Source organism: Alosa alosa, chromosome 4 (genome assembly GCF_017589495.1).
Source record: "Alosa alosa isolate M-15738 ecotype Scorff River chromosome 4, AALO_Geno_1.1, whole genome shotgun sequence".
Lineage (NCBI taxonomy): Eukaryota > Metazoa > Chordata > Actinopteri > Clupeiformes > Clupeidae > Alosa > Alosa alosa.
Genome location: NC_063192.1, coordinates 17,682,367 through 17,706,430, shown reverse-complemented (window position 1 = coordinate 17,706,430; position 24,064 = coordinate 17,682,367). Strand labels below are relative to the sequence as shown.

The 24,064-nt window shown below is 45.2% G+C and overlaps 3 protein-coding genes and 1 long non-coding RNA gene across 7 annotated transcripts; 2 read left to right on the top strand and 2 right to left on the bottom strand.

Moving 5' to 3' along the window:
- Nucleotides 1–331: 331 nt before the first annotated feature.
- On the top strand, nucleotides 332–2,594 carry dnajc22 (DnaJ (Hsp40) homolog, subfamily C, member 22). The gene is made up of 4 exons (XM_048242423.1): nucleotides 332–438; nucleotides 826–1,435; nucleotides 1,819–2,114; nucleotides 2,260–2,594. The coding sequence occupies exons 2-4, from the start codon at nucleotides 895–897 to the stop codon at nucleotides 2,440–2,442; spliced, it is 1,020 nt and encodes a 339-aa protein (XP_048098380.1). The 5' UTR covers nucleotides 332–438; nucleotides 826–894; the 3' UTR covers nucleotides 2,443–2,594.
- Nucleotides 2,595–3,228: 634 nt separating this feature from the next.
- Nucleotides 3,229–10,131, top strand: ikzf4 (IKAROS family zinc finger 4). 4 transcript variants are annotated; one of them, XM_048242419.1, is made up of 9 exons: nucleotides 3,374–3,451; nucleotides 4,454–4,593; nucleotides 4,703–4,760; nucleotides 4,904–5,008; nucleotides 5,210–5,515; nucleotides 5,807–5,974; nucleotides 6,859–7,008; nucleotides 7,192–7,323; nucleotides 8,811–10,131. In XM_048242419.1, the coding sequence occupies exons 2-9, from the start codon at nucleotides 4,576–4,578 to the stop codon at nucleotides 9,782–9,784; spliced, it is 1,911 nt and encodes a 636-aa protein (XP_048098376.1). In that variant the 5' UTR covers nucleotides 3,374–3,451; nucleotides 4,454–4,575; the 3' UTR covers nucleotides 9,785–10,131. The 4 variants fall into 4 exon arrangements, with proteins under 4 accessions (XP_048098378.1, XP_048098376.1, XP_048098375.1 ...); XM_048242418.1 differs by having other exon boundaries at nucleotides 8,808–10,131; XM_048242421.1 differs by lacking the exon at nucleotides 4,454–4,593 and having other exon boundaries at nucleotides 3,229–3,451; nucleotides 8,808–10,131.
- Nucleotides 3,357–4,133, bottom strand: LOC125294055. The gene is made up of 2 exons (XR_007193475.1): nucleotides 3,868–4,133; nucleotides 3,357–3,392 (listed from the first exon to the last, which is right to left on the bottom strand). It is a non-coding gene; the product is annotated as an uncharacterized LOC125294055 (long non-coding RNA).
- Nucleotides 10,132–14,433: 4,302 nt separating the features above from the next.
- Nucleotides 14,434–15,754, bottom strand: rps26 (ribosomal protein S26). The gene is made up of 4 exons (XM_048240607.1): nucleotides 15,735–15,754; nucleotides 15,349–15,587; nucleotides 14,985–15,115; nucleotides 14,434–14,531 (listed from the first exon to the last, which is right to left on the bottom strand). The coding sequence occupies exons 1-4, from the start codon at nucleotides 15,752–15,754 to the stop codon at nucleotides 14,496–14,498; spliced, it is 426 nt and encodes a 141-aa protein (XP_048096564.1). The 3' UTR covers nucleotides 14,434–14,495.
- Between the last annotated feature and the right edge of the window lie 8,310 nt (nucleotides 15,755–24,064).

Sequence of the window (24,064 nt, the reverse complement as noted above, 5' to 3'; positions counted from 1 at the left end):
ATAGGCAGCACTCTTACAAATGAAACACACAGAACTATTTGGTTGGGTAAATTATTTAAGAATTCGGGGCAGGCTGCTCAGCTCAAAGCCATACAGTTAATATCCAAGTTAGCCAATTTTTGTCTAACATTTTGGTTAGGTCATCACACAGACACACCATGTAGCCTAAATTTGGGATAACAATGTTGGGAGATCTACTGCAAATGAACGAGCAATAGCCTACAATGGGAAAACACATCGAAATAATTTGTTCAAGGGTCAATCAATTACAAACTCTAATCGTGACAGTTAGTGTCATCATCCAAAGTCCATTTTCCCTCACTGACACAACCACGGAAATTGTTTTCAGGTTCATAAGACAACTTCAAAGCTCTGTGATGACAAGAAAGAAGACATGTTTTCTTGCCTTTAAAACACCCATAACGTGCGCAGGTTCAGGCGAGTGGATTATAATTTATTTCTAAACTGTATAAAATGATGTGTTGCCTATGCTACCATAGCCAGTCAGATTGGTCATTACATTTTTTTTACGTGGTCACTCAAGGAATTCATCGGGGGAAATTTTCTTCAGTTGACTATATTTACGCCTATATTTAACCAGACTGTTTTATAAATTGCAAATGTAGCCTATAGTGGTCTATCTTTGTGAGCGCTTTAGGTTGCACTATGTGCATACAAATACATACATATATATATATAAATAAACTTGCTTTACCTTACCTTAGGCCTACCTATAAATCGTAGACTGTCTGAATACCAGGTCACCTGACCATGTTCAGAATACAGTCTTTCAGTCATTGATATATTGCTTTTTGCAACATACAGGCTTCAGAGTGGGACTGTTCTGAAGACATTAATAAGTTCCTATCAAACTACCAGTTTCCAGATGATACCATGGCTAAGGGTCTTATACTCACATATACTCTATGGGCAGTGGGTGGACCTCTGGGCCTGCACCACTTGTATTTAGGAAGAGACAGCCATGCCCTATTGTGGATGCTTACTCTTGGTGGATTTGGAGTTGGCTGGGCAAGAGAGTTCTTCCGCATCCCAGCGTATGTGAGTGAAGCCAACGCAGAGGCAGACGGCCACAGAAAGAGACCACGCGATGCTGAGCCCCCACCGGCCAGCTCTGCACGCTTTGCAGGGCAGGTTTGTGTGGGTATTTATTTTGGAACAGTGGCTTTAATTGGCCTTAGCTCTCTCGACTTCTTCTACTTGATTGTGCTTCCTCTGTCTGTGGGTGCTGGTGTGCACCTTGTGTCCAATGTTGGTTCACAGACATCTGACCTGCAGAAGACACTCACTACTTGCCTCATCACCTCCCCCGTCTTCTATGGCAGCAGCATCGCCCCTCTGCCCATCAGTGTCGCCGCTAGTTTTACAGCCGCACAGCACCGCAGATTCAAGACAACACAGCCACCGCAACCACTGGGTAAGACCTCTATTTTCTACTGCCCATTTCTGTTATCAATGGATGCAGTGTTCTCTTGTCTCTTACCCTATGGCGCTGAGTGGTTTGATTAGAGGGACATGGCATCAGTGTTAACAGTTCCACAGGTTCAGTGCTCTAAATGTGTTATTATTAACTTCACTATTGTTGTTATGCAGTGAAACATCACTTAAAGGTATCACATATTTGATGTATATTTTGGTTTGCTGTCATTCTAAGTCTGTTTAAAATATTACATGAGCTTGAATCATCATGGTAGCCATACTCCTTTACTGTGTATCCTTTAAAATGGGAAACTGAATCCCTTGTCTAAATGCCCTTGTTTGCATCATCGTCTGATTCACTCTCTCACCCTTTCCCCTCAGGCCCACGTCTCTTTCGTCTGAGCCTAGCCTTGCTGGCTTTCTCAGCTCCCTTGGGTTACTGCATTTTCCACAACACTACTGCCACTCTGTACTACATCTCAGACTGTGTGGCATCCATATTGGACATGTTCTGGTTTCTTCCATGGCTTAGAAGTGTTTTGGAGTTCTTCCTGCTGTTACCGTACAGAATGCTATGCATGCTGACAGGGGGAATAGGATATAGTGAGGAGGCCTGGAAGAAAGTGCTAGAGACTCTGCTCCAACATTACACTGAAAGGGAGAGACTGGCACTCAACGTGAGTTTTAATGTGGCAGGAGAAAAATGTTTCATTCAAGAATTGTAATGTGAAAGAACTAAGTGGACCTTATGTTTGGACCACCCAACATATTTCGTACATTTGTGTTTTGTGTTAACCCACAACTGACTGTGTTGTGTTTCAGGTGCTGTCTATGAATGAAGAAGCCACTCCAGAGGAGATTACTCTTCGATACAGAGAGCTGGTAAAAATATGGCACCCAGATCACAACTCTCACCAGCCTTTAGAAGCTCAGAAGATGTTTATTAAAGTCCAGGAAGCCTATGAGACTCTTCTTCACAGACATAGGCCGCGACGAAAAAGATGACTTTCCCCCTAAATAAAGAGAAAGAACCTTCCAATTACATAATACATGATGTCTTTTAATTTCCTAAGGCTGGGTCAGTCCATTGATGTTTATTGTGGAAAGTCCACTCCAGATAATAACATCCGAAATAACTGTGAAGAAGGATAACCAAATAAAACCATGACAACAAGTAACTCTCAAGTTATTTCGTGGTTGAGTGAAAGAAAAAATGACAGAAAAAATATAACCCTTGCACTTGCTGATGAATATGCTACTGCCTAAAGAGTCATCCTTTGGTGCCATCTTGTGGTGCATAGCAGTGCAACAGCCTTGAGATACATTGGTATTGCGCTATAGAATTTTCAACACCCCCCACCCCCCCCAACACGCACACAAAATATATAGGCCTATATGTATGTATGTGTGTGTATATATATATAGCCTATATGTGTGTGTATATATATATAGCCTATGCATAAAAAATGATTGCAGAAGCTAGTCATAAATACAAATTATAGCAAATAGGCTGCTGAAGTAGACTTTCCTCATTCAACACCTGTTGACTGCATTTGTCACAGCAGGCCAGGCGAATGCCATGACATTTGCCTAACTGAACTGTAACGTGCATTTGATAAAATTAGAGTAATACAAATGATAAAATAATTGTTATGCCATTGCTCTTCTATTAAAATCATGCCTACTCATAGATAGGACGAAGTATGGCACATACTGACACTAACGTTAGATAGTTTTTATTTGCTAAGTCAGTCTTTTTTTTTTTTTTTTTTCGTTTGTTTTTTTGTAAACATCTCTGCGCTGCACTTTGGCAACAACGTTGACAAGAAATCGATGTTTTCGGCAATCGCCATGGATCAAGGAATCCGTTGTAGGGTTATTCGGGCCTGTATCCCGGCATGGGCCCGGAAGTTGTTTTGGATTTCAGGTAGAAGATCCCGGAGATGCTGCCTTCGCTAGGGAAAACAAACAGAGAACCAGCGAAATAAATACGTTAACCGTAGTCAACCGCCAGGTAAGAAACTAAATAAAGCAGCCGTAAGCAATCATTTTTGTAAAATCAAAATGTCACAGATGTAAATCACAGTAATCTCTTTGGACGACTTTAGCGAGCTAGACGGCATCTGTCGAGTGCTGGGTACCATAGCAACGCCAAGGGCTCATAAGAAACATTATTCTTCTTTAGTTTGACATGTCTGTGCAATGACTAGGAGGACAATCACTCATCGACAGTTCGTTCATTTTGAATGTAAGATAACACTGTTGCTTATGTTGGATTCAATTTGTGACTACGTCGGTGCTTTACATCAACCTGTCACGTTTTGTTAGCAAGTTAGCTATCATAGCTAGCTCGCCCTCGTAGCCCAGACAGATGCATCTGCGTGTTATGACAATCCTACCAGCTTAATCGTATAAAGTTATTTGAACAACCTGAACTACCATCGTCGAGTAGTCGATATTTAGCGCCAGTCAGACGATGGATTGTCTACCATTACGGGCCGTGTATTGTTTTAGACCGGTTTTGTCCAGATTAGTGTGTCCAATTAAAATGATAACCTCTGACAGCCATGTAGATAGATGGCGCGAGCCTGTTGCTTCCACGAGCATGGCATTGTCATTTTCTCCAGACTGCCCACCCACGTATTTACCTTCAATCAGTATTTCCACACCGGAACAAAGAGAACAATCAAACTGTGTCGTTATCAGATCCCCCAAAATCTGACAGTTAACCAACCTGTCACCATTTATCATAATCTTATTTTAATTAATTATATTATTATATATTGGTGGTACATAGTTGTTTTCCACATCTCTTTGCTGCAGACCATGGTATGTTTTTTTTTCTTCTCTTTCTTTGTTAAACAATAGTCCCAGTTTTGGAAATGCTTCCTTTTCACTGTTATATTTCAAACCACTGCTTCCACAGGGGCTAGAATTCTTAACATTTAATTACATTTGAATCTTTCTGAATAACTGTTCATGTACAAACGCTGTGCATTTTGTTCATTTTTACTAGAAGTCAGCAGCTGACATTTTTGGAGAGATTTGGTTATTGTGACTTGCTTGGCGTCCTCTGACCTTATGGAAAAGTTGTAGAGAAGTGGGAGGGGATTGCGCATCTGTCTTATATATAGACTTATGCTTAGATTTTACTATGTGAGTACAGTTCCATAAATGTCATGTTTGGGAATTATTTGATTATGAAAGGGATTCTTATGATTTTCATTTACTTCTCAAAAAACATCCCTATCTTTTGTGTTAACAGTTAGCTGGTGCAGTGATAATGAATGCTGATGACTGTAATGGACGATCTTATATGTCAGGTAAGGCATATGGAGAGTAGTAGGAGTAGTGGCAATGATTGAAAAAATAAAATCCGATATGTAGGCTGTGCAATGAGAAATGGAGTGTTAACTAGCCCTTTCTGTCTGTGTGTGTCTGTGTGTGTGTGTGTGTTGGTCTGCAGGCAGTGGAGACTCGTCAACAGAGCGTGAGTTTTTCGCAGGGCTGAGGGGACCCACCGTAAGCACCCCCAACAGCCAGCACTCCTCACCCAGTCGCTCGCTCAGTGGTAAGTCCCCTTTACACTGATCTCGCACTAATGTTGTAATAATGGTGATCATTGATAGGTAAACATAACTTGTATTCAGAATCAGTTAATTGTTTCCAATCGCTACCAGGCAGACAGCACAGCACAGCTTTTCCGGTGTTGTCTGTGCTGCCCTGAAGTGTCTCGTTATTGTAATCAGTAATAATCCCATTTCCTTCCCAGCTAACTCTATCAAGGTGGAGCTCTACAGTGATGAAGAGGCTGGCGGAGCCCCTCCATCAGAGAAGAGAGGGGGAGAGAGGGAAGAGGGATGGAAGGAGGAGAAGGGTGACACGGCGGAGGAGGGGGCCGGCGAGACAGGGGTCGGCGTGAGGGCCCAGGTGGGGAGCGGCTATGGGGAGATGACCAGCCCGGAGTCGGTCTCGCCAGGACCCATCCGGCTGCCCAACGGCAAGCTGAAGTGTGATGTGTGCGGCATGATCTGCATCGGGCCCAACGTCCTCATGGTGCACAAACGCAGCCACACGGGTAAGAAGAGTGTGTGTGTGTGTGTGTGTGTGAGAGAGATTGAACTATTTTTAATACATAACTAAAAGTTAATGTAGATACATATGCTGCTGAGGTTGTGATGTAAATTGATGAAATTTGATGAAAAATTATGTTAACTGAATTGTTATAACAATTATTGATTGTTTTATGTAAAGTGTTTTTTTTTACAAAGTTATAGCCTGCTATAAGCATTATCTCAAGGGAAACACTGTTTATATCCATTGCTTTAGCATACATGGTTCTCCTAGCTGAGGAACTGTTTCTCGGCAGGTGAGCGGCCTTTCCAGTGTAACCAATGTGGGGCCTCCTTCACACAAAAGGGCAACCTGTTGCGCCACATCAAGCTGCACTCAGGGGAGAAGCCCTTCAAATGCCCCTTCTGTAACTATGCCTGTCGTCGCCGAGACGCCCTGACTGGCCACCTCCGCACCCACTCTGGTGAGTCCGAGAGGTTGCCTCATGGGAGTCCAAGAGGTTGCTTTATGGAGACACGTGGCAGAAAATGACTGTTTCTAAGTTAAACGAGCGAGGAGACCAGTGGGACATTTTTTTGCAGCACAAGTGATATTCCTTGACTGTGTTAGTATTGATTTGTATTGATGCAGGGCGGGCAGTGTCACTGCAGTCAGGTTTAATGAGGAGAGACGGGCTTTACGATGGCTGGAGCCTACATGATGCTGATCTTAGTGTTTGGTGCAGAGGAAATAATGAAAAAAAAACAAAAAAACCTCTACACAGCAAACCTCTACCACACTAGACATGACATTTACAAGATTATGAAAACAGGAAATCCTGTTAGTGTTTTCTCTTCACATTAATTTTTACCTGGGCCTTGTGTGAACCTGAGAAGACAGGGGTGGGTTTGGTTGAGCTTCGTTCTGGAAAGTGACGAACCAATTCGGGGAAGTCACAGCAAGCGGGAATGGTGGATTTCGGCGAAATGACGCAAGCATCTCGGGGCATATTGGGTCACAGGCGAGCATCTCACACTGGTTTTCGGGGAATTATTCTGAGCAAACACCTATGGAACTTTTCGGAAACTATTTGAGTCTTTCCGAAAGATAAAAGCATTCCGTGTGTACCTTTGTTTTTGAGTTGATGAATCTGATGTGCCTGTCTTGTTGTCATGCTGTGCATGAGGACCGATGTGGGTGTTTTAAAAAAAAGAATAAGAGCACAGCTTTGGAAAGCAGCTGTACTGCACTGCATCGCTGTAAGGTACCATGTCCTTATTACTGACAGCTTGCACATTTTCAGTCATCTGTCTCTCTCTCCCTCTCTCTCTCTTTATCTCTCTGTATCTCTCTGTTTCTCTACTGCAGTATCGTCCCCCACTGTAGGAAAGCCCTACAAGTGCAGTTTCTGTGGCCGCAGCTACAAGCAGCAGAGCACACTGGAAGAACATCGGGAGCGCTGCCACAGCTACCTACAGAGCCTGGACCACCAGCCTGCACACAGCACCCAGACCCAGGGTAACGAAACACTTCAGCCCCCCCATCCCTGTCCAGGAGTTGGTTCTATGGGCAAGAATATAACAATACATACTGTACATATTCACCCACCACTTACAGTACACACACACACACATACACATACACATACACAGACATACACACACTTGTGTGCTCATTGATGCTGTGTGTGTCACTGTGCAGGAGAGGAGAACCGGAACATGGATATGGTTACTGACCCCTTGCTCCAGCCCTCCACTGACAAGATGACCTTCATTGACCGTCTGGCCAACAGCATTACCAAGAGAAAGAGGTCGACGCCCCAGAAGTTCTTAGGTAAGGAGGCGGTCGGAGGCTCCCTGAACCTTAAGAGCCTGAGTTTGAGAACATAATCTAAGCAAACAGTGAGGTGTGATCAAAGGCACTAAGTGGGCAGAGCCATGCTGAAGTTAATTAGTGAAACGTTTGGTTAAAGCCGACCAACAACATCGTTGAGCATTACCTTTAAGATGAATGCGTCAGACAAGATTACAGTAGCCTCTAAAATGCCAGTACTGCTGTGGGTCTGGATAGTTTTTACAAGGAATACAATTTTTCATTTCTTCTGCTGTTCAACAACAATTAAATGAATTAAAACATGATTGTAGCTTGTTGGACTTGTTTTAAATGGCATGTAACATACATTTGACCTGACAGTTATATTAATCAATGCAGTCTAGGAATTTACAATTTTGTGCCAAACATATGGTAGGCCTATGTGATACATATTCCGTTTTATCATCTGAATTTGAAATGGAAGACATTTGCAAAAATAAAGATGTAGTGCTTACATCTATCCTGAAATGTTAAACATTTAGAAATGCATCGGACAGAAGGTCAGTTCTATATTCTATGGATTTGAAATATTTCAGATCGACCTTTGATCAGGTGGACATAGGAAGATAGGTCTTATGTCTATGTTTTGACAGTTTGATGTTATTAGTCCAAACTGTCCATCTTATTCTATAGTAATACGCAAGTTGATCGTGCGTTGAAATATTGCTACTTGAACTAATCTACGGGTAGGCCATGCTTTGAAATAATTATTTTAATTTAGTCTATCTATGTGTGTTGTAGCCTGTTTCAGAATGAGCCCTAATACACTCTGGCCCAAGCGGTGCACTCACATATTTTCATCCACTCCCCTGTACCTAATATTTTCCAAATGAATAGAGGATAGTGGACATACTGAGATCCAACAGTTCGAAGAGAGGAGATGTTAGAAGATACTGTGACTATAACTGATTTAAGTTTGACTTCCTTACACTTCGGTCTTCTCCCATTTTGCAGCAATACAATGAGTGCTAGATAGGATATTAGATATTTATATACTTTCATTATACAGGTTTTCTCTTCCTTGTCAATATGGAAATATCTATGCGTAAAAGTTCTCTTTGCCAGATCAATAAATCCTACTTAGACAGTGGTAATTTGTGATAGGCACATTCAAATGTTCCTTGTCAAATGTTCCATTCCAATGTTCCTTGTCCACACCTTGGCAGAAAATGTAATTTATTGTTCAGGCATAACCTGCCCGGTGGAAAAAAATGTTCTCGTCAGGATTTATCGCTTTCAAACTCGGCCTTAGATACTGTCACTACTACTTCTTAATCAGTTTTTTTATTCTTATTGTTATGTTTTATATTATTTTCGTTTTGGCTGTACTGATAATTAGATTTAATAGCTGAGATATTTCATGTACTTTTGCAAAATATTGTTGTCTCTCAGACATCCATAGTTTTTACCCCTGTTTGTTTTGTGGTGTTTGTCCGTTGGCTCAGGAGAGAAGCACATGCGACTGAACCTGTCTGATGCACCTTACGAACTCACTTCCAGCCCTGAGAAGGACAGGGGGGACATGCTGGGGTCCGACCACGGCCCCCTGGGCCGCCTGGGGGGCCGCTACCTGCGTGGGCAGCGGGTGGGCGTGGGCGAGACCGGAGAGGAGGCCGAGCCCAGGCGTCCACTGCGCCTGCCGCCGTCCCACGCGCCGTGCCTGTCCGAGTTCCCCCCCATCATCGGCTCGGTGTACTCCTCCCACATGGCGCCCTCCCTGGGCCCGAGGATGAACTGTGTGTCGGCCTCCGGGGCCGGCGGCGGTGGCATGGGCCTGGCGGGTCTGCCAGGGAGGGAGGCCGGCGAGGGCCACGAGGACGCTCCCACCAGCCGGAGCCACACCACCATGGCGGCCGCCGCAGAGTCCCCCAGCAACGGCTGCCACGACTCCACAGACACGGAGAGCATGGCAGAGGAGCAGTGCGGTGGGGGAGGTGCCGGTGGCGGCACCGGTGGCCAGGGGGGCAGCCACCACAACACCCCACTCCGAGGCTTCCGAGACCGCCACTGCAGCCCCAGCCACGCCAAAGACATTGACCTCGAGTCGGATCGGGATAGGGAGCGCGAACGCGAGCGTGACCGAGTCCGAGAGAGGGAGCTGGGCCTGGCCGTGCCCCAGGCGGCCTCCTCGCTGGCCGCGACCCCAGCGGGGGTCAAGGAGGGCAGCCCGCGCTCGCCCCCCTCCTCCTCCTCGCTGCCCTGTCGGGAGGCCCTGCAGGTGGTGGACGGGGAGGGCCGGCAGGTGCGCTCCTTCCGCTGCGAGCACTGCCGCATCCTCTTCCTGGATCACGTCATGTTCACCATCCACATGGGCTGCCATGGCTTCCGCCAGCCCTTCGAGTGCAACATCTGCGGCCACCGCAGCCAGGACCGCTATGAGTTCTCCTCGCACATTGTTCGTGGGGAGCACCAGGTGGGCTGAGCAGAGGAGATGATGTTTTCTTGGCTGGGCGGGGTGGTGTGGGCCTGGGACCAGGGATGGGGGTGGGAAGGGGCTTGTGGGGAAGTTGCCTGCTGCTTTGACACGACATGGCGGGATGGTTTGGTCTGCACCAGCTCAGGGGTGAGGGTGGGGTGGGATGAGGGGAACATTTAGCCCTTGCTGTCTTTTAATTGTTAGTGGACATCAGGTTTTACTGTTGAAGGCTAACCGATCGGGTGAGGTCAGGTCACTATGTCTTGCACAGCAAGGCATCTGCTGGCTGCTGCTGTGGCTGCTGCTGCTGCTGCAAGTCAGAGTGTTCGTGAAGGATCAGAGCGATGGTCCAGAACGGGTGGGGAGGGAAGAGGGATGGGGGGGCAATCACACCCTCTGACTGCACTCCCAAAACAACTCATGAGGCAAGACGCTGCTGTTTTGCTTTAGAAGTGCCTTCCTACAACGGAGTTTACCTTTTAATCGGTGAGGGCTTAGGGGCGGTAGGAAAATGTGGTGCTTGTTTCGCTGCTAAAGGAGTCTGTGATGCGCTGGTAGTGTGTGTGTGTGTGTGTGTGTGTGTGTGTGTGTGTGTGTGTGTTTTAGACAAGAATGAAAGGGAGGGAATTTCCACTCTTAGTGGAAAATGCTCAAAGCATATCAGTTTTGAGTCAGACTGCACGTTTTGTTTTTAAATCACAGATTGTGTGAAATGAAATGAGATGAATAGAGGAAAGGAGATTATGGAGGTTGTGTCTAATTAAGGAGTGTAGGATGAGTGTTTGGAAATCAGAGTGTCTTCGGAAGGAAAGCGGTGAAAGAAATCCAGTAGCCATAGAAGTGGGAGTACAGATGTGTTATGCCTTAAACATTTGCTTCACATACACCTTGTTATAATTCCCAGATGTATACATGCACAGTGTTGGAAATGTGATGATAATTTCTTCTTAGGCGAAATGCTGGAGATTAAAAGTGGTCGACTATCAACACATCACCGCTGTCCGAGGAACTTGCCCAGTGGGGTCGTTCCAGTGGTCTTTTAATATTTTTGTGTATTTTGTGTCAGTGTTGTGTTGCATGAAAGGAACTATTTTTGCCTTAGTGATGGAGCATGGTGGCAGAGGGAACCTTTTTTTTTTCTCCTGATGGACTGTTAGTTAGATAGGGCCTGCTTATTCCTTGTGCCTCGATTTCATGATTGTTAACTTTGTAATGTTGTCGGTGTTGTGGCGCTTCAAAGGGTGTTTCTTTCACGTGGCTGTCGGAGAGAATTGTTTTGTCCTTCAGCAGAGCGGAAAGCCCCTGACATTACCAGCCACTGCTTGTGGGCCAGCCAGTCCAACGTACAAGTACCAGGGGCTTCGTTCCCATGCTCACGGCCGTACGCTTCTTAGCTTGCTTCTCGTCTCTTTCTTTTCCTCCTGTAGTAACTTATCTTTCCAATTTTTGTGATATTCTCCCTTAATCTGGGCTGTGAAGAGTGGCTCTGGGTTCAGCCCCACGTTGAAAGATGAAGAGGGAAAAGGATGAAAAGGTGTGTGTGTGTGTGTGTGTGTGTGTGTGTGTGTGTGTGTGTGTGTGTGTGTGTGTGTGTGTGTGTGTGTGTGTGTGTGTGTGTGTGTGTGTGTGTGTAATAGACAGAGAGAGAGAGGGCATGAGGACATGAGGAGCCTTAATCCACTGGTGCAGATCAAACACACTGCCGTGTCTGGGTGATGTGGGTTCTGAGGGAAGAGGGGGAGGGGCCATTACCTCTATGGAGGTTTGCACTTTCTAACTCTCTGCTCAAATGTGAGTGTTTCTTTAATTTTTTTGTTCTTTTGTTTCGTTGGTTTGTTTGGCTCAAGGATGTCGAGGTACTCTTTTCTTCTTTTTTTTAGGCTTTGGAGTTTGAGATCATAATGACTTGACTGAGCTTTGGAACATATTCTCTTTTTTTCCTGAAATTGCTCTATTGCACTGATTTCTGATATTAAAAATGCTATTTAGAAACCAAGTAACAATTTGATACATGTAGGTTATGAAGACCAGATTAAAGTGTGTTGTTTTTAAAATTCTATAAATGCTATTTTCCTATTGAAGGGGTATGAGGTCAAGGCAGACCCAACTGAAGTTTCTCCCCTTGTAGAAAAGAAATACGGTGCTTGCCTGATTGTGTGACTTCTGCCATTAAGATTGAACTTAACGTCTGTGCGCTTGTCTTATTTCATTACACCACAGATAACCTAATGCATTAAGGTACTTTTTAACCCAGACTGCATTTAGCTGCTGCTTAATTGGAAGACAAGAAGTCACACATAAAGTGAAATATAGTTGCAGAGCATTTCTTGTACCGTCCTACCCAAAGTCAGTGTGTTGTGGCTTGTTTTACCAAGATATCCTATTGCACAAACAGAGACATGAAATGATATGACGCTTCAGCTCCAAGGAATGCATTTAGTCTATATCAAAGATTTTATTTTTAAAGTTGGTTTGTTATCCGCTTTTGTACAGTTGACCGTGGTTTGAGGGTTCTTGGTTATAGCCCATGTGTGTCCCATTGCCTTTGTGGAGGTGGTTAGCTATATCCCAAACCCTATGTGTGATCCACTGGTCCAGTGAGTTGCACCTTTTGCTAGTTTTTAAGCACCAGAAAACCTCCAAATGTATGTAAGGGTCTGTGCAGTTTTATAGCCTACTAATGATAATGAAAATGGAGTGGACCCTTCATGAGACCAAAATCCAGTATTTCACTTAAGGTAGGTCGATGGCTTTGCGTCCTTCTTTGGAGAGGATCCTGTCTCTTCTAGTTGCAAACTCTTAGAGAAGTACTTGAAGTTATTTAATGAGAGTAATCAGATCTATGATTATGAATGCACTTAAAAGTTGAGAAAGAAATTATGTAAATAATTCTACCATATGTATGGTTGAGAAGGTAGCATGTGTGCTTTTCTGTCAGCGGGTGGGAGGGAGGGTGGGTCTGGAACTTGTTGAATTTGTGGAATTTTTAGTCACATTTCCCATTTCTTTTACCCCAACCTGCCAGCCTGGCTGATTTTTCTCCCCAGTTGGAGTCTCTTCCAATCCTGATACATGTGTGATAAACTTCTATGAATTTTGTATGAACTGTGAAGCAACCTTTACTCGCAGCAACTGAGAATAGAGGATAGTTGGAGGTTGAATGTTGCAAGTCCCTGCACTTAGATACACGGGCGTTCTTCGGGGGTTAAATGTTTTTAAATATTTTGTGAGAGAAAAAATACTATATATATGACAAAGAAAAAAAACTCTTTACCTCAAATTTGTTCAAATATAAAACTGCCTCATGGTCTTTAAAATGTGTGTTGGTTTCAAGAGGTATTGTTTCTTTGATTCTGTTTTAAAAATGAGTGTAACCCAACATTCAGTTGAAGTAATTTTTCATGTCCAATAAAGTACTATTTGTTGTAAACCATTCTGTTCACATTGAAAAAACAAATACTAAACAAAAATTTCTGTGCGTTTTGAATCCTTGTCTGCTTGCTGATCTCATGTTTCAGATATTCATATTTGAGAACCATTTACTTTAAAAACAAATCTCCACAATATGGTCTATACTTTCAATTGCCCACAACAGAAGACAGGCGATGTTGTAGATGTCTTCGAGGCATCTTCAAAAGTAGCAACACATTTTCCACAGTAAACTAGTTTTGATCATACTATGACTTACTGAAACTTGTTTACCCAAGTAATAAAAGCTTATTTACCAAAATCAATATAGGGTGCTTGTACCCCTCAGAAACAGCACATGGTCGTCATCTAAATGCATTTTCTTTATGAATGTTTTTGTAAATTTGACACTACTGTGTATTTTTGTTGACATTAAGACCTTTAACTCATATTTTTACTCTTTTAAAGATCTGCAAAAAAATATTTTACAATTACACTTTTCCAGACCTGCTCAAGCACTTTAATATAAACACAGCTTAGAGCAGTGGTTCTTGAACTGAGGGTCGCCAAAAATAAAGGAGGGGTCACGAAATGATTTGCAGTCCGAATTAAACACTTAGTAAAAGTTTAGATCAACACATTTAAAAATTGGGATTTTCAATAGCCATAGATGTAGGCTTACAATTCATTGTTTCCACAATATTCACCAAAACTAAATGCCATTTACACAAACTCAAATGACCACGTGCCCCAGTTGCAATGACCTTGAGCTAGAAGATGCTGTATGTCAGCTTACCAGTGTCCGGACGCTATGCAGCCATCTTTTGCCACAGGAGAGCCAGTTATACATTGGAAAATACTACATCAGATTGTCAAAGGCAGTCATTGGTGTTGTGTTATTTTGTGCTTTTATGTATAATTATCCATTTTTAAATCTTATATGGCCTGGCCCACGCCTGAATTCAGACATAGTGCCTGACAACTTTTAAGTGCTGCACAAGGTCACAGTAAACATGTCAGCAGCAGGTTACCACAATACATTCGTGTAAATCTAGACCTACGGAAAATATGGCAATTTACATTTAAATGCCCCACAGACCACCAAGGCATGAGTACACAACCCAGATCTCTTTTCTCTTTACAGTTGTAAAATACTACATTGAAATAGGGTATATTTAATTAAACTTCACCAGTATATATATATATATATATATATAAAAAATAAAAAAAAAAAAGATGCACAGGTATTTTTTTCCAAAGTGGGGCACATTTATTTCAGTTTTTCCATAAAACTCCCGAGTGTTGAAGATCACATAGGTTTAGGAGGAGCTCTTGGGGCAGCACCCTGCAAAGGACAAACAAAAAGCACATAAGCCTGTGCACTTTTTAAGCAAGTCCAAATTCTGCTCATGACATTTAACAAATGGAAACTCAAACAACTCATAGTAAAATGACATGAAGAGAATTTAGGTCAATTTTGTTGAAGCGACACAATGTTAGAGCTGGCATTTACTCTTTTAAAGTCACTTTTCAATGCACTGTATATTCCGTCATCACCATTTTCCATGGCTTCCATGAAAGCAGTCAAGCCTGCTCATTGAATAAATATGCTTAAAGAGTACCCACCATGTCTAAAAGTGACAACAAAAGTTCCTGCATTTATGTTAAGTCACAATACGATGACTGACACTATTCTCCCCAACTCAGCATTTAATTAAAATAAGCATGATGCAGTTATTCTAAGACAAAAATGGTAACTAATGCATAGGTGCTTGTTTGCGCAGACAAACCAACTTACACTGGGCCTGAAGCGTGGTGGAGGAGTGCGGTCCTTCCTGGCCTCACGGGAGCGGTTCCTCACCACCTTACTGTGGATGGCACAGCTCACACAGTAGTGGAGCTTCACGTACAGCTTGGGCAGGACATATGCTACACAGAGATGGGGGACAAGTGCATGCCTGGTGTAAGTTACAATATCAATGTATTGACTTCATATCTACAATTGATCATCACTGCTTGTTTAGACTCTCATTTAACAGCCCAGAATACTCAGTCACAGGTCATGGAAGCTACTGATCATGAATGTCTAGTCTTCCCAATTAGTAAATACAACTACATTTGTTCAATAAAACTATTGTGCAGACCATGTGGTTGAAACTCACAGTCAAATACGCTAGCCTCTGTAATATCTCGCACAGCTGCTGCCTCCACAATGTTTCTTATAACGAACTTCTTGATGGCCTTGTCTTTAGGCACACAGCGGGCACAGTTGGTGCAGCGGATGGGCTGGACGTGCCCACGTCCCTTCTTGGCGCGGCCGTTGTTCCTCCTCTTCTTGGTCTGTTGATTACAAAAACAGAGCCGAGTGACTACTTTATTCCAGATTATTAATTTACCACAGCTTCATAAATGGCGGAGGCCTATTTGGCTGCACGACCTAGCATTAACCAGAGACATCAACTTAGCTAACGTTAACAATAGGTAACATCGGTCATGTTAACTTTAGGTCTACACGGCACAAGCATATCTGGCGTATGCAACCTCATACCGCATCAGATCGACATTCATTGTGAAATTAATGTTACAGTACACCCCAACAGGCACTTATAATTTGGTATGGCGCTAGGCTCATTAGCAAGCTAGTGCTAACTTGCTTCCACCACATGCTACCCCACGAGTCTAGCTTCGTCCAAGTCGAATAGGCAATACTTATTGATATGTACTTAATTTCACACAAACTTCTAAACGTTCTGACAAATACGTAATCTCCGCGTCTGAAACTGGCTAAAACGTGCAGTGAAACAAATTATACGACCAGATTGATAAAGAAAATTGTTCTCGGCAACATCGGAAACGTACGCACCATTTTGCTTAGACGATAAAAAGGACCGGTGAGAATGCATACGTCATTTATATACGACCCTTCCGCCGATAGTAATCTCTTTATTTCGACTTCACTACGGACAAAAATACAACAAAAATATACATCGGCAATTTTACTAGTAAAAAATATCGACTCCTTAAAGTAAAAAGACATAATGGGCAGAAACAGCCTCTAAACTTAGGGGACTACTTTTTGTGGAGTAATATCAATCCCATAGTGCCGTTCACTCTGATTAAAGAGGAAACAGGTAGAAGTCGTAATATATCTGTTTTAGTAGATCTGAGGCGGATCATGTCGTCTCTGGATTTGGTGAAAACAACGATGGATCAGGTATTATGCATATAAGCTTTGGGAGCAAATCCCAGACAGTAAAATGTACTTATTTTGTAATTACAGTGAGCATTGACCTAATCATGTCCTTCTAAATATCACCTACCTGAATTCTCCACTAGATGTCAGCAGAGACTTTCAAGGCAAAATATGTCATGACTAATATCCCGATGGTAATGTGTGGTCCTCACTCAGGAGTGGCAACGAATGGCAGAATTGAGATCATTGTAATCGTGGAGACTAATTTTCTATATTAGTAGGTTACTAAAAAAGCATTAAGTTGTGTTTTCAGCTCATTATGCAAGACTTTAAACATGCTCAATGTGTGAGTGCCTACAGATTAGAAATTGGAGACCACCCTTGGCATGAGTCTTCAAACCTTAAACAACCTCTGTATGCCTCTAGTTGGCTAATTGTTATAACAAATAAACAAAATTAGTTTCCCGGTTTTACAGTGTTGGTGGTAGGCAAGAGAATAATGAAGAGGGAGGATGATATATGGATGATGTATGGCTGATGACACATCTTGAAATTGGGACAGTCGAACCTCTGGAAGTGATTAAGATTGGGTGTGTTGAGTAGGGGGGATCACTCAGGACATTTAGGGGAGAGTTGGGTGGGTAGGTGGTGGTTTGGGGGCCCTGCTTTGCAATCAAACTCCCAGCAGGCCTGTCAACTAGAAGAAGGGCTTTGATGATGAACAGTTAAGGACATGACCCAATGAAATGTCTTCCTCACAAAGCAGTTGAGGTGGAGAGGTACATATCATGGATGGAACAGGAGGACCCTATATTGCGGACATGTTGCCAATGGCTACTGTCAACTGAAACATACCCATGCTCATAATGCATATGTGCAGAGTTGTGCGTTATTCACACCTTCACCAAAAATGGTACCTGTGGCAATGTGATGGTGCCCCTGTGGGCACAGTGATTCAGATGGCATTTTTATTGAGTCCCCACAGTGCTTTACTTCTGGGCAGCATGATCTTCTGTCCTGAAGGAGCACACTCCGCTGGGATCACCCTCAGGTGCTGTGCCAGGTGGAGCAGAGCAAAGCAAAGGTTCTGTGGAGGATTTGTGCTTTGTGACAACTAAGAGTATGTGCATGCTTAGGAATGTTTGAGAGAGAGAGAGAGAGAGAGAGAGAGAGAGAGAAAAAAATAGAGAGAACCCGGGTGACAGAGGAATGTGTCAGTGTTCCTGCAAGCCACCATGCTCCTAAACTGCAGCAAATAAACATTCCTCCACCCGTGTGTCAGACTTGAGCCCTCGCCCACTGTTGCTGTAAAAACACAGGCAGTAATTAAAACCAAAAAACCCGGCACTTTTCCCCCCTTTGTCTTCAGCAGCCCTTTTTCAACGGATTGCATTCAAACAATGTCCCATTGATTGGTGTTTTTCCCCCCATTCTGGGGTTGGATGGAGGTGCTCCATGAATAACGGATTAAGTCAAAAAGGGAGAAAAAAAATTAGATTGGCACATGGTCACTGATAGAGAGAGCGACCAGCATAGAGAACCATGTATGCACACGCACAGCTCCTGGGAACCACAATGATCATCAGCAAATATGATGAGCATCCATTTGCAAGTATCCGTGGTAACCTGATGTGAGCAGCGTTCCCAAGTCCCAAGCAGATAACAAAACCAGCAGGAGTGGGGAGGTCACATGTGAGAGGAACTTTTCAAGATGATTTTTTTTTTTCAAAATAAAAATAATTGACCAACTACCAACTGTGCTTCAGGGGTGCGTTTCCCAAAACCATAGTTGCTAACATATTAGCAACTTAGTTGGTTGGCAATGGAAAATTGCATTGCAACAAAGTAACTATGGTTTTGGGAAACGCGCCCCAGAATAGTAGCCTGTCTGCGCTCTGCACCTACGTGCTCATACTGAAACAGCAGGGAACATACCATACATCTGTAGCCATGTGCACTTTGGGACTGTTGTACGATGTAAGCAGAGGCCCACATTTTTCCATCCTTATGTTTTCAAAAGGGCTTTCAGATGTTGTTGCTTAGACGACACACACTTAGTAATGCTCAAGCCGACTCAGACACTCCTGGCATGGAGCTCACCTGTCACTTGAGCACTGAGCTCATGGCTCCAGAGGACAGCGAGGTTCACGGCGCTGTGGTGTGCCTGAGCGTGCTGTCATTGAGAACTTTATCTCTGCCATCGAGCGGTTCCAGAAGATGATTTAGTTTGACTGAGAAATGGGCCAATTGGGAGCAGGCTGTCACGTCAAAAGGGAGAATCAAGAGGTCACAGTCTGTTTGTGTGTGGGAAGAATGGGTGCGATTGTGGCGCGTAAATTATAACCTTCTCCCCCCTCAACCCCATGCCTGTACCCATCCCACCCACATACACGCACATCCATTACATACAAGCACTTCTAGACACATACATATAAACACACAACCACATACATGCACTCAGACAGAGACATGGACTAGGCAAGCACACAGACACATAGTAAAACTTATTACACACACAGACACACACAAACACACACACACACAGACACTCATAACCCTCCCATCTACAGTCCGCTCCAAACTCAACATATCCCTCTTCAGGGGCACAGAGCCGAAGCCACAGACATCATCCTGATTGCTCACAGTGGTCCCGTGGTCTGTCCGCATTCCCAGCCCTTATTCACACTGCACTGCTCATGCATCCCCCAGGAAAGCAGTGGCTTCTCCCTGTGTCTGGCCTCGGCCTGCGTCTGCTCAGCTAAATGTCTTTGCTCCAGACCCCCCCTCAGCTAAATGTCTTTGCTCCAGACCCCCCCCCCCCTATCGGCATGGCCGTATTTCATACCCCCAACACCCCACCCCCACCCTCCTCAATAAGCACTTCACTGAGTTACACATCATGACGTATGAGCGGTGCTATGATGCAGACCAGTCAGAGACAAGTCTTTTGCCACATGTATTTTCAATAAGAGGAAAAATGGCCTAATGCTGTTTATTAACCACTGTGCAAATGGTATTGATTTGAGCAGCTGATGATTCATCAGGATTCCAGTTCTTGGCTGCCATGGTGGGTTCCATTCCGTCTGCCGCGGCTGTCACCCCCTGCACGGTGCGGGGGCAGCGGCGGAGCCAGGGCTGAGGGTGTGATGGAGATGTTACAGGAGCGGGGCCTATTGTGATTCACCATGGCAGCTTCTCTGGAGCCGCCATCTGCTGAGAGGGTCAGTGTTGCGAGGGCTCAATTCTTCTGGACGCGGCCTGCCTCCCAGCTGTTCTCCTTCCCCAGGCCACTCCAAATACGCTCGCGCCCATTCACACTTGCACTTGCACACATTCGCTAATTACCCATCTCTCTCTCTCTCTCACACACACACACACACACACACACACACACACACACACACAATCAGACACACACACACACACGTATACACACTGATGCTCTCACAAAAGCATGCACGCACAGAAAACATCTACACACACAGAAACATCCTGTACATAAACCTCACACACCAAATTTGTCCATTTTTCAGATTTTTTACTCATTGATTTTTTTTAATTTATTTCTTGGCATCCCTTGTTCTCATCCATATAGTATCCTCTGCTGCTTTTGTAACCCAAGTACTCCTCTTTCCCGGTTCACCCTCTATGGCTACTTCATGGAGCGTGTTATTCATTGTGGTCAGTAAAACTGCGTCCACATTCCACACACCCGCCGTTGCCTGCGTTTGCCCGAAGCATCAGCACCCCCTGTTCCTCAGGCCCCTGCTCCGGGCCCCTAGGTCTGTGCAGAGAAAACAATCTTCCGACAATTTTGCTGGAATTTTAATAAGAAGCTCTGACCCTTGCTGTTGTGCGTTCTGTACAGTATATCATCTTCTCGGTGCAAAAAAGGTCCAGCCGTAATTGACCTGTTTAGTGTACAGCTCTCTCGGGCTCAATCTTCAGGAGTCGAGATTGAGTCTCGCAGTTTCCTGTGCCGGGCAGTGGTAGCCGTGGAAGCACTCTGGAGCCGAGAGACTGAGAGAGAGAGAGTGCATTCACTTCTCACTTCGTTTTTCGTCTGGTGGAGCCACACTAAGCCAGGCCACTGTGGTTTTGTTCTGGCCAATTATCAAGTGACTTAATCTGCACAATTATTCAATTAGCTTCTAAACTGCTCCTGGCCTCTCATTTTGTTGCTGGGTTCTTTCTCAAGTTTAAGGGTCTTAAAGGCAATTTTTTGGTGGACAGTAAATAAAATTGAATAAAAGAAAGAATCCACATTACAAATGGACTAATTGAGAGTGTCCAGGCTGCACATCTCTCCCTTTCTCTCTCTCTCTCTCATACTTCTGTCCTACTTCTAAAGAATGCTGGACTGTGGTGATGGCTAACTGATCAGAAGGATAAATATCTATTGCTAGGAATTTTAATGAGTCTCATTAATTTTTGTTCTGTTCCTTTATTGCTTCTTCCATCTTCTATCATCTTTGCCTCTCTCTCCCTTTCTCTCTCTCTCTCTCTCTCTCTCTCTCTCTCTCTCTCTCTCTCTTTCTTTCTCTAAATTCATCATTTATCTCTCTTTTGCTCCAAGACACCAACAGAGAGAGAGAGAGAGATGATGAATTTATACTTTCTGAGGTCTTGTTTTTGTTTTCCCTCAAACCGCATCTCCCCGTTCCCACCCTCCCTCCTCGTGCGCCGCCTGGCAGACCTGTGTGTCAAAGGTGGCTGCAGAGGAACAGACTGTGGGAACAGCCGGTTGGCCTCTCCCGCTCCCTGGCTCCCAAACCAGAGGGGCAGCCATCAATCCCATGCAGGGTGAAGCTGCCCCCCCTCACTCCACCCCAAATGCCCCCCCTTCTGCCACTGCACCCTTCTCACCCCCCTTCTTAACCATATCCATCCCCACACAGGCACACACTGGCCCCACAACCCTATACACTCACACATACACTCACACACACACACACACACACACACACACCCCGGCACCACACCACCAATAATCCGCGGAAGCAATTTCATCTCGACTCGGGTGGCAGCCCATTGTCGCCAAACCCCTTCAATCTTTCCTAATTAACTCTCGCTTTGTCCCGCATCCGAGCTCCTGGACTCATCTCTCGCTGCATTCCGATCGGGGCCGGTCCCAGCACTCCCAGGCAACCCACCGATCCCTAATCCCACCGCCCCTCCCCTTCGCCCACCAACAACCCCCCTTCACCCTCATGAAACTCTTACCATTTTTTTCCAACCTGCCGATCACCTTCTTACAGAGTTAGGTAGGGGCATTATCTCCCCTCTCCCCCTCTCTCCTCTCTCTCTCTCTCTCTCTCTCTCTCTTTGAAAGGCGAGGGATGAGAGAGGGGAGGGTGGCGAGCTGAGGAGGCAGAGCCAGTGAGTGACTCCAGCCCAGACAATTAGAACAATGGCCCAGGCCAGTAGGGGGCTAACTCGCAGCGTCACGCCTGGACGGTGGGGTATTTTGTCGGTTTAATGAATTGTCCGTCAGTCCTGGACCGCATCACAGGCTGCGCGGGGAGAGGCCAGCGGGGACCCAGACACTAAGTCGGTATTTATTACACTGCCTTTGTCACTAATTGAGCTAATTATCACTGACTCCTCAGCACTCCCACAATGACGGACCCCCTCCACCTCCCTCAGTCCTCCAGCGCCTGGGAATTGAACCTTGCTTAGCCTCTTTCTCGAACCCTGTCGATCATCTTCTTCTTTTACTTTTTCCTCTTGTCTTTTCCTTCTCTTTCACTCTTTCTCTTCCCCCTTTAACATACCCTCTGTTCCTCTTTCCTCTCTCTGCCCTTTCATGTTATCCTCCCTTTTTTCTCCAATCTCAAAATCAACCAGTCTTGGTTTTGATCTCCATTTTCCTACTGACCTTCTCCTTTTCCTTTTGACCCAGACAATTAAGGGACTTAATAATACAGTATATCTTGAAATAAATGTTCGCTGTTTGCTGTTCTGGCAGTTGTGCAGAAGCTTTAATGTAATTGCAGAGGGCAGTGGATGTCTATTATTAGTCTGATGTCTCCCTCTCTTCATCTCTCTTGGCCCGTGTTTCTTTACCGCTCACATCAGTTTTGCTGGTTTGTTCATAGAGCATGTGTGTCCAACATGTTCTCAGTGCTCTTCTTGCTCTCCTTGTTACTCGTCATTATTACCCCGTTCTTCTCAGCTCCTCTCTCATGTCTGCCAGCATCAGACTTTCCTTCCAACAGAAGAACATCTGTCTTGTTCGTAAATCCCTCTGTCAGACCTGCGAGTTTGATTGAGCTGCTTTTATCACATTTGTGGTTAGGGAAGGCAGAGATAGACAGGCCTTAGCTGCCATCCTTGTTTCTCTCATTTTCTTGTGACCAATCTCTCTTTCCATTTGCCTTTTCCCCCCTGACGAATCCTCTGGCATGTCTCCTGCTCCCCTGTCTACCTGTTGTCTCCTCTTTGTCTTCTGCCCCCTCTCCTCTTTTCCAGGTCTCCACTTTTCCACCCTTCCATTCCTCTCCTCTCCTGTCCTCTCCTGTCTGCCTGCCTTGGACTACCCTCTTTTGCCCCTCTCCTCTCCTCTCCTCTCCTCTCCGGCTGGGGAGTGGGGTGTTCTTGCTGGGGAGTGGGGTGTTCTGGGGTGTTCTAGCTGGGGAGTATAAGTATTTTGATCCCGTGAGGGAAATTTGGTCTCTGCATTTATCCCAATCTGTGAAATAGTGAAACACACACAGCACACAGTGTACACACAGTGAGGTGAAGCACACACTAATCCTGGCGCAGTGAGCTGCCTGCATCAACAGCGGCGCTCGGGGAGCAGTGAGGGGTTAGGTGTCTTACTCAAGGGCACTTCAGCCGTGCCTACTGGTCGGGGTTCGAACCGGCAACCCTAAGGTTACAGGTCCGAAGTGCTAACCAGTAGGCCACGGCCACCCCTAGTGGGGTGTGGGCTGGGGAGTGGGGTGTTCTAGCTGGGGAGTGGGGTGTTCTGGGGAGTGGGGTGTTCTAGGGAGTGGGGTGTTCTGGGGAGTGGGGTGTTCTTGCTGGGGAGTAGGGTGTTCTGGGGAGTTGGGTGTTCTAGCTGAGGAGTGGGGTGTTCTGGGGGGAGTGGGGTGTTATGGGGTGTTCTAGCTGAGGAGTGGGGTGTTCTTGCTGGGGAGTAGGGTGTTCTGGGGAGTGGGGTGTTCTAGCTGAGGAGTGGGGTGTTCTTGCTGGGGAGTGGGGTGTTCTGGGGGGAGTGGGGTGTTCTGGGGTGTTCTAGCTGAGGAGTGGGGTGTTCTTGCTGGGGAGTGGGGTGTTCTTGCTGAGGAGTGGGGTGTTTTTGCTGGGAGTGGGGTGTTCTGGCTGGCTCGGTGCGGCTGTGCGGCGCTCAGTCTGGCTGACCCTCGCTGGCCCTGCGTTGGGCTGCGGCTGGCTGGGGAGAGTTGCCTCAGCACTTCCAAACTTCTGTGGTCGCGCTCGCCTGCCAGGGGCGGAGGGGTGCGAGTCGGGGGAGGCAGGGGGGACAGGGAGGAGGAGTGGCGGTCGGGGGTGAGGGGGTGGGGTGGAACTGCAGGCTTTCATTACTCCTTTTACTATTTCTTTATTTCTTTCCGACATTAAGTAAATGAAGCAAAACATTTGGTGTTGTAAAAACATATATAATAGGGGCTATGTAGCCCAGTACCCAGAGATTCCTCTGTGGTTCCTATGGAGCTGAGGGC

Coding starts and splice junctions, on each gene's coding strand:
- dnajc22 (XM_048242423.1), top strand. CDS start 895: ATGGCTAAGGGTCTTATACTCACATATACTCTATGGGCAGTGGGTGGA. Junction 1,436..1,818: donor ACAGCCACCGCAACCACTGG/GTAAGACCTCTA, acceptor CTTTCCCCTCAG/GCCCACGTCTCTTTCGTCTG. Junction 2,115..2,259: donor GGGAGAGACTGGCACTCAAC/GTGAGTTTTAAT, acceptor GTTGTGTTTCAG/GTGCTGTCTATGAATGAAGA.
- ikzf4 (XM_048242418.1), top strand. Junction 5,516..5,806: donor GCACAAACGCAGCCACACGG/GTAAGAAGAGTG, acceptor GTTTCTCGGCAG/GTGAGCGGCCTTTCCAGTGT. Junction 7,009..7,191: donor ACACAGCACCCAGACCCAGG/GTAACGAAACAC, acceptor GTCACTGTGCAG/GAGAGGAGAACCGGAACATG.
- rps26 (XM_048240607.1), bottom strand. CDS start 15,754: ATGAATGTCGATCTGATGCG. Junction 15,588..15,734: donor ATGAATGTCGATCTGATGCG/GTATGAGGTTGC, acceptor CCATTTATGAAG/CTGTGGTAAATTAATAATCT. Junction 15,116..15,348: donor AGAGGCTAGCGTATTTGACT/GTGAGTTTCAAC, acceptor ATCTCTGTGTAG/CATATGTCCTGCCCAAGCTG.